The sequence below is a fragment of the Buteo buteo genome, chromosome 23, assembly GCF_964188355.1.
Source record: "Buteo buteo chromosome 23, bButBut1.hap1.1, whole genome shotgun sequence".
NCBI classification, from domain to species: Eukaryota; Metazoa; Chordata; class Aves; order Accipitriformes; family Accipitridae; genus Buteo; species Buteo buteo.
In genome coordinates this window covers 7,007,892-7,021,170 of record NC_134193.1, presented here as the reverse complement: position 1 = coordinate 7,021,170, position 13,279 = coordinate 7,007,892, and the positions used below count along the sequence as shown (strand labels likewise).

The 13,279-nt window shown below is 44.3% G+C and overlaps 1 protein-coding gene across 11 annotated transcripts in view; it reads right to left on the bottom strand.

The window, feature by feature from the left end:
- PPP1R12B (protein phosphatase 1 regulatory subunit 12B) overlaps positions 1 to 13,279 on the bottom strand; it is a 124,742-nt gene that overhangs the window by 16,168 nt on the left and 95,295 nt on the right. For all 11 annotated transcript variants that reach the window (XR_012654106.1, XM_075055312.1, XM_075055313.1 and 8 more), the window contains 2 exons: positions 1,377 to 1,393; positions 726 to 870 (listed from right to left, as the gene is read on the bottom strand). Coding sequence is in view for 10 of the 11 variants with exons in the window: in XM_075055312.1 (XP_074911413.1) it covers positions 726 to 870; positions 1,377 to 1,393 (162 nt within the window). In the remaining variant the exon portion in view is untranslated. The remainder of the gene's footprint in view (positions 1 to 725; positions 871 to 1,376; positions 1,394 to 13,279) is intronic.

Below are 13,279 nucleotides of genomic sequence, written 5' to 3'. Positions count from 1 at the left end.
CCTAGTTGCTCTTGTGTGCTTTTAGTTTGAAGAGGAGAACAAAGAAGGACAATTTTAGGCCACTCCAAAATGGATTTTTTCCCTTCACTTCCTTCAAACAAGCAGAATTGCCATCCCTCTAAGAGGACAAAGTGGGCATACTGCCTGCCTCTTCTGGCCAGGCATGTTCATGAAGAAGAGTAGGGTGCTGCTTACTGTGCAAGGCTTTTCAGCATTACAGTCATTTCAGAATCAAGGCCATCTTAATCTGTTTACTTTTCATATGGTCTTTGCGTTGATACTAGATATGCATGGCAGTCCATATTACTGCCTTTCAAGGATTACGCTGAAAGTTTCAGAGATTATAGAAAAAATAATTCTGGACTGTTGTATCAGCAAAAAATTCTGTGGGGATATGCATGCTTCAGCCATGGTGGCATGCTCAACAGTATCTTTCCTCGCTCCTTTCAAATTCCTCCCAGCATTCCTCCAGCCTGACTCCTCAATCCCCCTCCCCCCAGATAACTGACTTTGCATGGTGTCCTTTCACCCCTTGTCTTTTTTTGACCCTCTGAAGGGCTGATGCATTTGAAAAAGGCTGGTGTGATGCCCCAAAGCAGTGGAAACAGGGAAAATGAAAATAACCTTTTTCTCTTTCTTTCCAAAGACTCTCAGTGCAGGTTTCTGCAGCAACAGGCAGCTCCTAAGGTACATGCAGTGACAATAATACATTTAAAAAATCCTACTTTTTTATAGTCCCTGTTACTCTCCTCTTCTGCTTTGCTGCTGAGGGCAGCTAACCGGTTCTCCCTCCGGGTGTAGGCACTGGAGCGGCTGGAGGCACGATCACTGTAGGAGTCACTGGTGGTAGGGTTCGTAGCTGCTTCCAACCTAAAACACAATGAAGATCTAGCACCATGGAGCCGCTGTTACTTCGGGACAGCCAGTATAAGCCCGACCGGTCGGGACTCGAGGCCGTGGCAGAGCACAGGTGCTGGGATGGCTGAGAGCACCCTCCACCCCGCAGGAGGGCATTGCTGCTGAAGGCCAGGCAGCCATCATCATTTTAAAAACTGGAAAAAATCCAGTGGGTATCAGCCCAGACCCCAAAAGGGCAGTAACCTCCCATGGACCTCTCATCTTCATGGTGGGAATGGGCTCCATTTCTAATAGGGCACAGAGGGTTTTTCTTCTCTGCAGAGTAGCTTTTCAATAATTTGAGAAGCAAAGGATGAAAGCAAAGTGGCTTAACAGTTGAGCTAGGGTAGGAACCAAATGGCCAGTACCAGCTTCAGATTATGCTGTTAATGTGAAGCACAGGGAATCCCCAAAGCCACACAAAAACACGCTGTCGATAAACATTAAATACAAAAAATGCCAAAGAATAAAATTCTTACCTGGAAAGTCTTTCATGCTGAAGGAAAAAAAAAGAAAGAAAAAGGGAATTAATAATGAGGAGAACTAAAGGTTCAATTCAAGAACTGTAGAGCTACCATGCAGCAGCAATTTCCTACCCCTAATACCAGCACGTAGCTCACAAGCTAAACAGCATTGCTTTCCATACCTAAACTGGGAATCACCAATCCCTGCCTGAATCTTTTCAACTCCTTCAGCTTCTCGGAAGTATTTCAGATTTCATTTCTTTTGCTAACCTAAAACCTACTGAACCTTGTTCTTCAAATCCTTGTTTCCAGAATTGAAATCCATTTCTTCAAACCAAAACTATCGTTTCCCTTTTTAAATTCAGTTATTCTTCCTGACTTTGATCACTGTCCTATGCATGATGTGGGTGAGAGGTATTAATGGACCATGACACACAGAGCTCGCTGCGTATTTGTGTTGAACTTCAGGAAACCACAAACCGTACTTTTTCTCCATGGGCAAGTACTTCCCCCATGAAGAAAAGCTTCACCATGGCAAGATGATACACAGGAGAAGCTGCACGAGGAAAGGAGATAAGCCTTACGCCAGCAAAAAGAGCGGATATGTTGTTTGAAGTGTGTGTTAGGTTCTTTCCCATCAACATCCAAATCACCCCTGTGCTGTCCTCAACCCTGCCTTTGCTGCAGCCCACAATTGCAGAAATCAAATGGTAATGGCATAGGTGTCCTGCAGGATACACTGCACTGACCTGCCACCTCCTTCTCCGCAAGGTTTCTCTTTGTCTGGCAGACATTTACTTAAATTCAAGGTGCAGTCAAACTCTTTTTCAGTTCCTTGAAATGGAAATTATGCCCAATATTCCCCTACTAGTTTTATTAGCAGCATCATTTCTCTGAGTAAGCACAAACCACCTGCAGGCGCTACCAGTTATTTCCCTAGATCCTTTTTAGTAAGTGCAAGAGTCAACATGAGAAGGACATTACAGAGAAGATGAGGGGTCAGGCTTTTAGTGCCCAGACATGCTTGTGCTGGAGTTCGTGCTGCTGAGATAGACCACTAAATCTTGTGCTAAACGCCTTGCTGGGTGGCAGATTTGCTGCCTGTCCAGCACCCCAGTGCTTGAAGACTTCAGACCTCCTGCTCCTGCCTGGCACCCAGACAATACCTCTGATTACTGGGCAGGTATCTGGGAGCACATACACTGCAGACAGCTGAATTAAGTCACCCCATTACATGGAGAAGGAGGGTAGACAAGTGACCCACAATCTCTCCACTCAAAGCCTGAGGACCACAGAGTCAAGTCCCAGAGCAGCACGGACTGTGCCCAGCCTGTCTGCAACGTGCCCTTTGCCTGTCAGATGTATTACGTACACCTAGTTTTTAATTCAGCCTCCCCTAATGTAACCCTCATCTTGAACCCTGATTTAAGACAGGAGCCTCCCCAAGGAATCTGCAATCTCTGCTTGCTCTGCAACACAGCAACTCTGACGTGAGATGCAGTGATTTGACCAGTAAACAAGAAACAAACTGAAGAATCCTGGCACATTTGAAGACTTGCGGATGGACAACACCTTCAGCCAAAGCTGCTAAATGCAAAGCTCAAAAGGACGAGTCAGCCCTGCTATTAATTAGCATGTTCTCCCTAGAGTTGTGCCTGCAGGGCAACCCTCAGCCAGGCTTCTGGGACAGGTCTGGGTGCCAGCCCCATACTGTAAAGATGGTCACCAACGCTCCAGGAGCCCATCCCGGTGCTGGCATGGGTCCTGAGCCATGGAAGCAGGTTCAGCCCTTTATTATTTTATTTGCTTTAACCCCCGCTTCATGAATCAAAAGCTTTCTTTGCATCATGCAGGTGAGAAACAAGGGACACGAGATGGCTTTCCACCATAGCTAAGCCCTGCTGCACTTCCATAAGTGATGTTGGATGCTGTCTGAGAAGCTTCTCATGGGGCCAAACACCCAGTAGTTGCCTGCTGTTGTCACAGGGACATCTGCCTGCTTGTCCAGACAGCCGTGGCTTGGGCCATTCTCTGTACAAAGCTCAAAGCCAGTAAGTTGGGAAGCAGTTTCCATGTGGCTGGCCTCTGCCACGAGGCTATTGTTAGAAAGATTTCCCATTTTCAGCTGCAAACATGCTGGCTGATGTCTCCATGGTCTTTTGTTAGCTGAGCTTCTGACATTTGCCTCAGCTGCCTGACAGCTCCCTTTTAATTTTGGCCCAATGACCCAATCTCCCTTACTGAGCAGGAGAGGGGAATTAGGAAGTGATTAACAAGCCTCTTGGTGAAAGTTATTTGTGCACTTTATGCTAATCCCCTTCAGTGACGACTTTTCTTATGATGACAAACGGCTAGGCAAGTAATCCACTTAATATCAAGCTTGCATTTATTTCAACAAACACACCTGCTAATGTATTTGAACAGCGCTGAGCAAGTCCACATGCAGCTGGGCAAGGCAACATGGAAACCAAGCCACAAAATCTGAGCAGGTCCCCAAGCCAGCCTGTGCACTTGCAGCAAGAGGGAAAAATAATTTTTGTCTCTTTTTTTTTTCCTCCAAAGAAACTAATAATTTCCATAGATAGAGAGAGCAGGGGTGTGCTTCTGCTAAGGAAAGGTGGGATAAGAAAGGAATCACTTTAAACATAGCTGCTGGGAACAGCAAAGGGGAAAGCCCCTATGTTTATTGTATTTAAAACCTTCCTGTGATGGATACTGAGATGAATTGTTTCAGACTGCAATTGCCTCTATGTCTCTAAAGAGAAGAAAAGAACTAGATGAGATGAGAGGACCTGCACCATTCCTGCTGCTGCTACCAGCATTAGAGCAGAGCAATCCTGCAGTGACCTGCAGCCACCCAAAGCATGCAGCAGCTCCGGGAGTTCTCCAGCCAAAATCTGCGTATTTCTTAGCACTCAGTGATTTCTCCTCCTGTGACTTTATCTCCCTTTAGGCTCATTTAAAGTACATCTCTGCCATAAAACGACTCCAGTGTCTTGCAGAAACAGCATGGAGCTACAGGTAATCTTTGTGTTTGCAGCTGTTGGGAAAGCCGGCATCTTTCCCTCACCCTTCAATTTTCAGGTGCCTCTCTCCATGTTCCTTCAGCTAAAAGTGGTATTTTTGAGACAAAGATGATTACATTTGAAAGGAACTGGATAAAGGCTGAGGTCTGGAAAGCAGAGCCTGAATGAAATGTTACAGCAGCTCTTGGAAGTGTCCCTGCCACAATGAAAGTTGCAGACCAGTTTTCATCAGCAGATCCTTCTTCCACTTGCTGTTACCTTCAGGGAAGGAGAGAAGATTTATTTATTTTGTTTTAAATCAGTTTCTGGCTCAATATTTTCATGGGTTTTACACAAAGGCCAGTGTTTATGCCGATATTTCAAGGAGCAGCTTATTCACGTGGTTTATTTTTGTTTTTTTTTTTTTTTAATAATGATGGAAGAGGGGAAAAAAATTCCTGAATAAAAAAGTTCCACTTTGCACCTTCAAAAAAAGGCTCTAACTAAAAGCGGTGATATGGAAAGCAGCAGTTCTTAGCACAAAGAGAGGCTTTGAAGCCCAAGGAAGTGAGTTAAAACAACAACTAAAATCTCATACTCCTGGAAGGCGGCTGTGCAGCGCAGGAGGTATCTGAGAGGGGAAGCATGAGCCCTACATGCAAACACTGGACTAGGTGCTTAACTGAGACATCCCTGCTATTTGCTCAAAGACAGACAAACATTTTCAGAGGCCATTAGGATATCACATTGGAGAAGTATTTTCAGTAGAAAACAGCTTCTTTCTGCCTCAGTTCTGCCCTGCATTTGGCCATAGCACCCTTGGAAACCCTTGCCACGTGCTTCCAGCTGCATCTGCACCATCAGCTCAGCAACTGCCTCTCCTTTACTTACTGTCCCTTCTTTAAAAAAAACACAAAAATACTCATTTAAACTTCTGCAGCGTTAGCTAGCTCACTGAGCTGTGTATGTAAGTAATGAAGAAGGTTCTGCTTGGAAATGCCATCCCAGAGCTGAAAACTCCAAGGTCAGAGTCAGAAGGTGAAGGACAAAACTCTCCCTCCTTCATTTCTGGAAAGAGAAGTTGGGTACAAACAGAGGGAAAAAAGAGCTGAGGCACCAAACATACACTTGACTAAGCTGGTGCAAGAAATGGCTTTCCCTTCCTGATTTTTTCTTAAATGAATACTGTGCAATCTGTTAAGTTTATAACAGGATGCTGAGAAACTGCTGTATCAACTGTACGAATGCACTGGGTTTTTTTTCTTCCCCTGGAAAATTTGGAACAGCGCTGTCAGTTTTGCCCAGACTCCTTCATTTCCCTTGGGATCAAAAGTTTGACTAGAAACATTAACAACCAGGGAAGCATCGGGTTGTGAAATTATCCTTCCTACAATCTAAACAGGGTCATATCACTGCAGGGTTTGGGGTGGGGGGAGGAGGACCCCAGGGAAAAGTGAGGCTCTGGAAGTGGCTGTCCTGATTCAGAAACCAGCACGGCAGCCAGCACTGAGCCAAGACCCCAGCACTCCTGCTCAAGAGCACTGAGATACCCAAGGGGATTACTTTTAAAGGAAAACTTAAAAGCACAGAGCACTTGCAGGTGTGCTTGGTAACTTTTGGTAATCATCAACTCATAGACCTCTCATCCGAGAGATCACATCACCTTTCCTCCCATCCATCTCACAGTGGGCAGCACATTCAGGTAGTGCTGGGGGTGGTGGAGGACAGCAGGGTTCAGCTATTCTTGCCAGCCCTCCCGGACAGGGTTAGAGACAATTCAACCCAGGTGAGCTGGCAAAACACAGGACATCTGAGATGGGACCCAAGAAAAAGCACAAGAGCATCATACTGGACTGATCCTCCCTGTGCAAGCTTCTTTCTTCTGAGCTCCCCAGTTCTTACCATGGTGACATTGGCCAATCCCAAGGAAAAGGCACAGCTAGGTACTGGCTGTGGCTTTACTTGCCCAGACCGCCAGGATGCTGCACAGTGCCAGCAATGCCATACAGTTTTGATTTTAGAAATGTTCTTGGACTGTGGAGGGCAGGAACCTTCCCTTAAAAACTCACAAACTTCTACAGCTGTTAGGAGTTCAGTAAAGTATAATTAAAACCAAATTCCTCGTGGAAGGTTTAGATAAAATGTAGCCCTGAAATGCAGTGCCAAAAGAGGGATTGGCCACTGCTCTTGCCAAATCAGAAATTGGCCTAATTGCTTCCAACTGCATTCTTCTGTGGCTGGGATCTGACCCAGCAAAGGCAGAAAAAGTCTACTATTTACATTTTTTCAAAAAAAAAAAAAAAAAAAAAAAGAAGAAAAAAATAGATGCTTTGGGAACATTTTATGCTTCTTTATCTCCACTGGCCAACCTCAAGAAAATGTGCACTACTTTAAGATAGTTCTCAAGGAATTTATTTTGGTGTGTTTTGTCTCAGAGATCCTGATCAACACTTATGATTAAATAACCACCATTTAACAAGATCTCAGAGCACAGCTCCAGCCCTGCTGTCCTCCCTTTTCTTAATCAAAAGGGGAAGTTTTAGGAACCCCTCAAATTTTATTTTTGCATTGGCAAATATCCTCCTGATGAGTCCTGTTTGTTTTAGAAATTAAATGTAAAATAAAGCCAGCTGCTTTTGGGGCCAGTTCTTTCCCTCTTATATGCAAAAGCCACCACGTTCCTGCAGTTACGTAGCTCTGCTGCTCCTACACCTCCATAGGTTTAAATGTTTGGCTGCACTGATGCAGGGCAGCTGTAAAAAGGACAACCTCCCCAGCGTGTCCTGTTGCTGCAGGCAGAAGTCCTCCTGGAGCTGGCACAGCAAGAGCTGAGCTGGAAGGAGCAAGAGCAATGACGAAGGCTGTCTGGTACACCTCAGACCCATCCCCATCGGGTACAATTCAGATCGGTGTTCCCCTCAAACCACATCTGCCTTTCAAGTCAGGTATAGCAGGAGTCAAGTTTGGTTTTCCAGTGGGTGCAGAATAATTAGAAGGTCTGGCTGAACTCTACTTCTGATACAGTTTTTCGAGGTCATTGCCTCCCTTGGAAAGCTGCTCTGCTGACCTGAGAACTGTAGTTTGCTACAGCGTTCTGTTAGCTACAGCTGACGTGATGAATAGTGCTGCCTTCCAACTCAAGTTTGCATTTGTGCAAATGCGAGGATTACAAAATCCCATTGATATGATTAATAATCCAGTGTAGCCAAACCACCTCCATATAACCTCCAACTCCCAAAAGCCTGATGCAAAATATGTTTTCACAAAATATAAATCAATAAACTTTGCTTAATAAAAACTGCTGTTACTGAAGCATAATATTAAAAGGCTCTCCTAGATGGAATAGTGGCTTTGGCAGCTGGCTGCAACAGATCACATCATTTTCAGTACGGCTAGCACGTATTTAATCAGAAACAAATACATACAGCTGTAAGGGACTGATGACCACATCTTCTGCCATCCCGAACACATCTAAACGTTCTGCAGTTGTACACTGGTTTGTGTGATTGCCAGCCTGTGCCTCAGTTCCCCACACCTCTCACATGGCCCGTTGGCTTTGCAGCAGCTGTAGTTTATTACTGCCATCTCTTGGGGATAAAACTCACCATGTAAAATGTCAAGCTGAATTGTGTTTTAATTTGGTAAAGGCCACAATTCAGAAACACGGGTTTGTTGCTTTTATTTTTTTTCCTTCTTTTCTAAGGGATCAAATTTTATTGGTGAAAAATTTAATTTTGCAAAGCGACATGATGTTAGACAAAAATCTCCAGACACGAGGAAGTAAAAGCCAAACAGCCAAGTGACAAAGGAAGAGAAGATTTCTGCTCCTAAATTTCTTCAATATGTGAATGCCACAGGGCTGTAGGCAACAACGTCTTCCTTGCCCCTGCAAATGCTCTCGCGGGACATCTTCAGGTTTTATCATCAGGTATTTAAATACCTATCTGGCCACTGGCCAGAATTCAAGCTGCCTAAAGCCAACCTGCCAACTTTTTGGTGTGAAGCATGCTCCAATACCTGGTGAACACCTCCTCCAGCCTGCAGCCCCATGGCATCCCTTTGACAGCTGCTATGGCTGCAGCTGGTGCTTGCATGGAAAAGTGTCTAGGGCTGGTCTAGGTACGCTGACCCATCTCTATCACACAAAGCATCCTGCACTTTTAGAATTAGGACAGTTTATACTGTCTCTCTCTCCCCCATCATTTGTTTCAGCCTAAATTAGCTCCAGACCAGCTGCCAGTCAGTGATCTGAACCTGGAGCTACTCTCACCTATTTGAGGACCTCTGCTCCACTAAACTGCAATAGTAACCTCAGCAATTTAGGATCATTAAAAAGAATTCACAATTCATTGTAAAAAACAAACAAACAAATAGCAACAACAACAAAAACCTCCAAACCAACAACCACCTAACAATCTCCCAAGGTCCATATGTTTTTCTTTGACCACCAGTTGCATGTCCAGTGCATGAGGCACCATCTCCAGTGGTGGAATTCTGCAAGCACAAGACACATCTGTCAGGAACAGCATAGGTACAGCTGTGGTACCCTGGGAAAATGGATGTATTGAGCTCTGAGTCTCTTCTAGCCCTGATTTCTATGGGTTTGTATTCATTTTATGAAAAAAAAAACCATAACGGGGTCCTGCAACTGAAGTAAACATTGGTTTCCAGTTCAGCAGTTTGAAGTGGTTTGCTGCCTATAGAGTCTCCATCTGCTCTCCCCATCACTGGATGTGGCCACTCGTTCCCATCCCACAGCACCTCCCCATCTCAGTTGTGCCAACGTGCTTGGTTTTGTGGCTGTACCACGAGCTGACCCAAATTAAAGTTATCTTCTTTCTCCTTCTCCCTTCAACCCTTTTACAGTCCAGGCTGATGCCCTGGGCTGGTGCAACCTCCAGTTGTCCTCTGACCTTCTGGCCTCCTTGGCCTGCAATGGGCAATGGTTTCAAAAGCTGAGCTATCCCAACTGACTGCTCTGTGCCTGCTTAACCAGCTTCTTCAAAGGCACCCGTCACTGACCAAGTGGTAGAAGGTCAAAATAGGAGTTTTAAACAAGGTTGTAGTATTACAGTGTGTGCTTCTTTCTCAATCATCCATGACCATTCAGACCCTTTAATAGTTAACAGAACCCCTGCTATGGCTTTGGCTTGGATCAATTCACTCTGTTCCTCAGAAGGGAGGAGAGCTGAAGAAGAAAATTCAGCTGCAGGGACACAAGCCACTTACCCATGGGTCAGAGCCTATGTCCTGACCCATTTTATTTATACACCCACATGAAGCCAGTGACAGGAGAGGAGTCTGGCTGCTGAGTCACAGCAGGGAACATCTAATGGGTGGTACCCTAAGAATGACTAGAAGTTCCTGATATGCTTCCAGATACAGACATTCATAGACAAAACCTCAAAAAACCCCAGAGAATAAACAGAATCCAGAAGGATTTCTTACTGATACCCATCTAAGGAACACGATGCTTGAGAAATAACCAGTGATAAAGAAATCAAGGTGCTGAAGAACACAGACTAAGGTTAACTGCCCTAAAGTTCAAGTTTCAGTATCCCACATTTTTTGTTGGCTAATGGGAAAGGAGGTAATAATTTCCACAAATACTGCGTAACTAGTCAGCAATCCAGAAATTAGATAGAAAATGTCATGAGACAACTTATTTGACCCCATTTCAATTTATGCAGTGTCATTTTTATCACAACTAGAACAAGCCCAAGCCATGAAATGGGAACCCAGGAAGATAAAGTTTTCTGGAGAAATGTTTTCATAACAGTCTTTGTTCTCTAACGCATTTGCAGTGGCAGCACAGCAAGCCAAATGATTCATATAGGTCTACCTAATGTGAGAATAAACCTGTTACCATGAATATCTGAAACAGGATAAAACTTGTTGCAAAAGCACTCACAGAGTGAAAACTGACTGTCAGAGACATTTATACCCAAAACTCTATGAAGGCTGCAATCCAATCAGGCATTTCTACCAAACTCTCAGCACGCTTGGACATCTCTCACTGATTAAAAAAAGTCTGGTTTGGTCACATTACCAGACCTCTAAGATTTTATATCATTATTTACATATTAATATCCAAACCATGCTAGTTTTATTTGCATGCCAAGCATCTGCAGCTCAAACAGCTAACATTTTTGTGCATTAGCTTTTTTTCCTTTAAGATTTGCTTTGCATTCTAGACATACATGTCCACATCAAAATTGCACCCAGATTAGAAGTATTTGCTGCCATGGTAATCACTGCTTAGAGCAACAGCAGGCTTGGTTTGGAGGCTGGCTAACAGACGGCAATTTGGAAACCATTGCTTTTTATGCTTAAGTATTACTATTAAGTGACTGGGTGAAAACATATGGCCCATACAAGGCGATGCTCTCGCATCCTGCATACCACTTAGTGCAGCTTCTTCAGATACTCCAATGAAAGGCAGAGTAAAATCAATCAGTACAGACCACTGAGTATACTTAAAACTTTATTGCTGAGCCCTTACTGACAAAAATTCGGCTGGAAAGCTCAGGTAATAAACAGTGAAGGTGGCTTAATGAGGGAGCTATCTAACATCAGAGGGAAAAAGCCTTGTAGTGAAACTATGAATATGGCCAGAACAATAAGAATTATGTAGAGTCTCTCAAGAAGTGAGTAACAACCATCAAGTGATGGCAGCCAGAGGGATGCAGCCACTATTGAACAAACAGCACACATGCATGCTGACGAGGCTTTTAAGTTTTGATGGTCTTTTATACAGCAAAAAATATCAGATGACAAGACAAGAAGGAGCAGTCTGTAAAAGAAAGGAAGGTTGGTTGACAAAGTGGTGGGAAACAACTGAAAAGCTGCAATTACAGTCTGTGCAGTAAGTTGGGAGCGTGCATTCTCCTTAGCTTTCATCTTCCTATCTAACCGATATCCCATGGACAAATGCAAGGGTTATGAAGTACCACAAGAAACAGATGGATGCGCCTAAACACAAACTACAGGGTATTTCCTATGAAAAAAAACAACTGGCTCAGCATAAATAGGATTTAAAAAAAAAAAAGACGACAATTCAGTCCTTGCCTTCACCCTTGTCCTTCCAATCCTGCCATTTATTTACTTATTTATGCATGACAGGTTTCATACCATGGATTGCCTGTTATATCCTTAGAACTGACTACGTGAATAACATTTTTCTGAGGAAGAGAAACCTCAAGCTAAAACAGTATGGTGCAAAACTTGTGATGAAAAGGTACCCACTGCCACAAAAATGGAAGTTTTTGCCAAATAACAGGACGATCTGAATTATTTCAAAGGGATTTGAGTTTCTACTTTCTAGCAACATCCTCACTAAAGCAACTGAAAAGGTGGAGGTAGCAACGTTTACCCTGCATGATTTAACAGGATTTACTTGGCTATTTCTGTATCGGTGACTGTAATTCTGGACTGCTCTGCTGTGACACAAGAAATTAAGTATTTCAGCTTGCGGAGGTTCAGGGGCAATAGGACAGTGCCGACCTTGCACATGCAGGTGGTCATACACTAACACCCTGCTCTCACTAGAACCTCCTCTGCCTGCCTTTTGCTCCCACGCCCTATTCAAGGATATTGCCTTTCTTATGACTTGTATGAGTTCACTGCAAGGTGCTCACCCTTCTCAGCTGTGCATTTGGGGAGATCCTATCAATTAAAGGTGGAAAAAACCACATGCAGTATTATCATAACACCTAAGGAGAAGCATTACAAGCAGCGTGGCAAGTGCAGCAGGGAATGCCATAGGATACTGCTTTGCAAATGACATTTGAATGCAGATCTTTGGCACTGGTACCTTAATAAGTAAAACCTTATTTGCTTTGTCTGGTTCTCTAAGAGGTTTTTTCCATGTCTGTACCCTGTGTGAGGCTCCTGGACTGCTCATGTGTTTTCGCACCCCTGCTCAGCTGGGAATGTTTAGAGTCCACAGGTCTGCTGGTATCAATCTTGACTGGATGGAAAGATGAAAGACTCCAAGATAGCACATTCCTACCTGCTTTATTAAGACTAGTGGCACCCTGCAGCAAGGGCTGCTGTTACTGCGGGCATGGGAGAGCGGGTGGGGGGAATACACACATGGGACAAATCCATAGAAAACCGTACTCCATTATTTCTCTTGCTTGTGGCAGAATTACGTTCCCTTGGAGAAAGAGTTAACTCAGATATTTTGTTTTAGCCCCAAGTAAATCCTTCCCTAATTAGCCATTGTTTCCTACACTGACTCTCCGGGTCTGGCTTCTCCCACGTCGATACTCTGAAGCCACAGCTGGCATTACCATTACTGCTGCAAGAACCGCCAAGATTTCTGTGCTCACGCTTGCTTTCACTGAAATCCCACTGCCATCAGAAGCTGAGGGAAGCTCTTCTCCAGGCCCTCTGATTCCTACTCGGCACCTTTCTGTACCCACCTGCTGCCTCTGACCCACCTGACAGCTCCCACCACCTCCTCCAACACCTGTGGGCCCCCCCCAAGAGCCTGCAATCCCATCATGGCTATGGACAGAGAAAACCGGCACCTCCTGTTTGCATCAAAGCAGACAGGCATGCACCATGAACACAGCAGTGACAGCTCTTGCAAGATGTTTGTCACCTGTTTATATGCCTAGACGCACAAGGGAGGAAAACGAGTCAGTCTGTGTACACTGAACACAACTGATCTTAAAAAACATGAGTTTTGAAAGAAATTAAAACATTTTCAGCTTTACTCTATGAGTAAGAGCACTTTTGAAAGATTTCCCACCTGCTGTTAAGCTGGTTATCAATACTGTGGCAATTTACTGAGGAATGGTAAGCACAGCTGTAAAAACTGATGAAGAAAGTCCATCTAAGTACACAGGGGATAGTTTTAGATTATCTAAAAACTCCCCAGAGATACCCCAACATGCAGACAGGAAG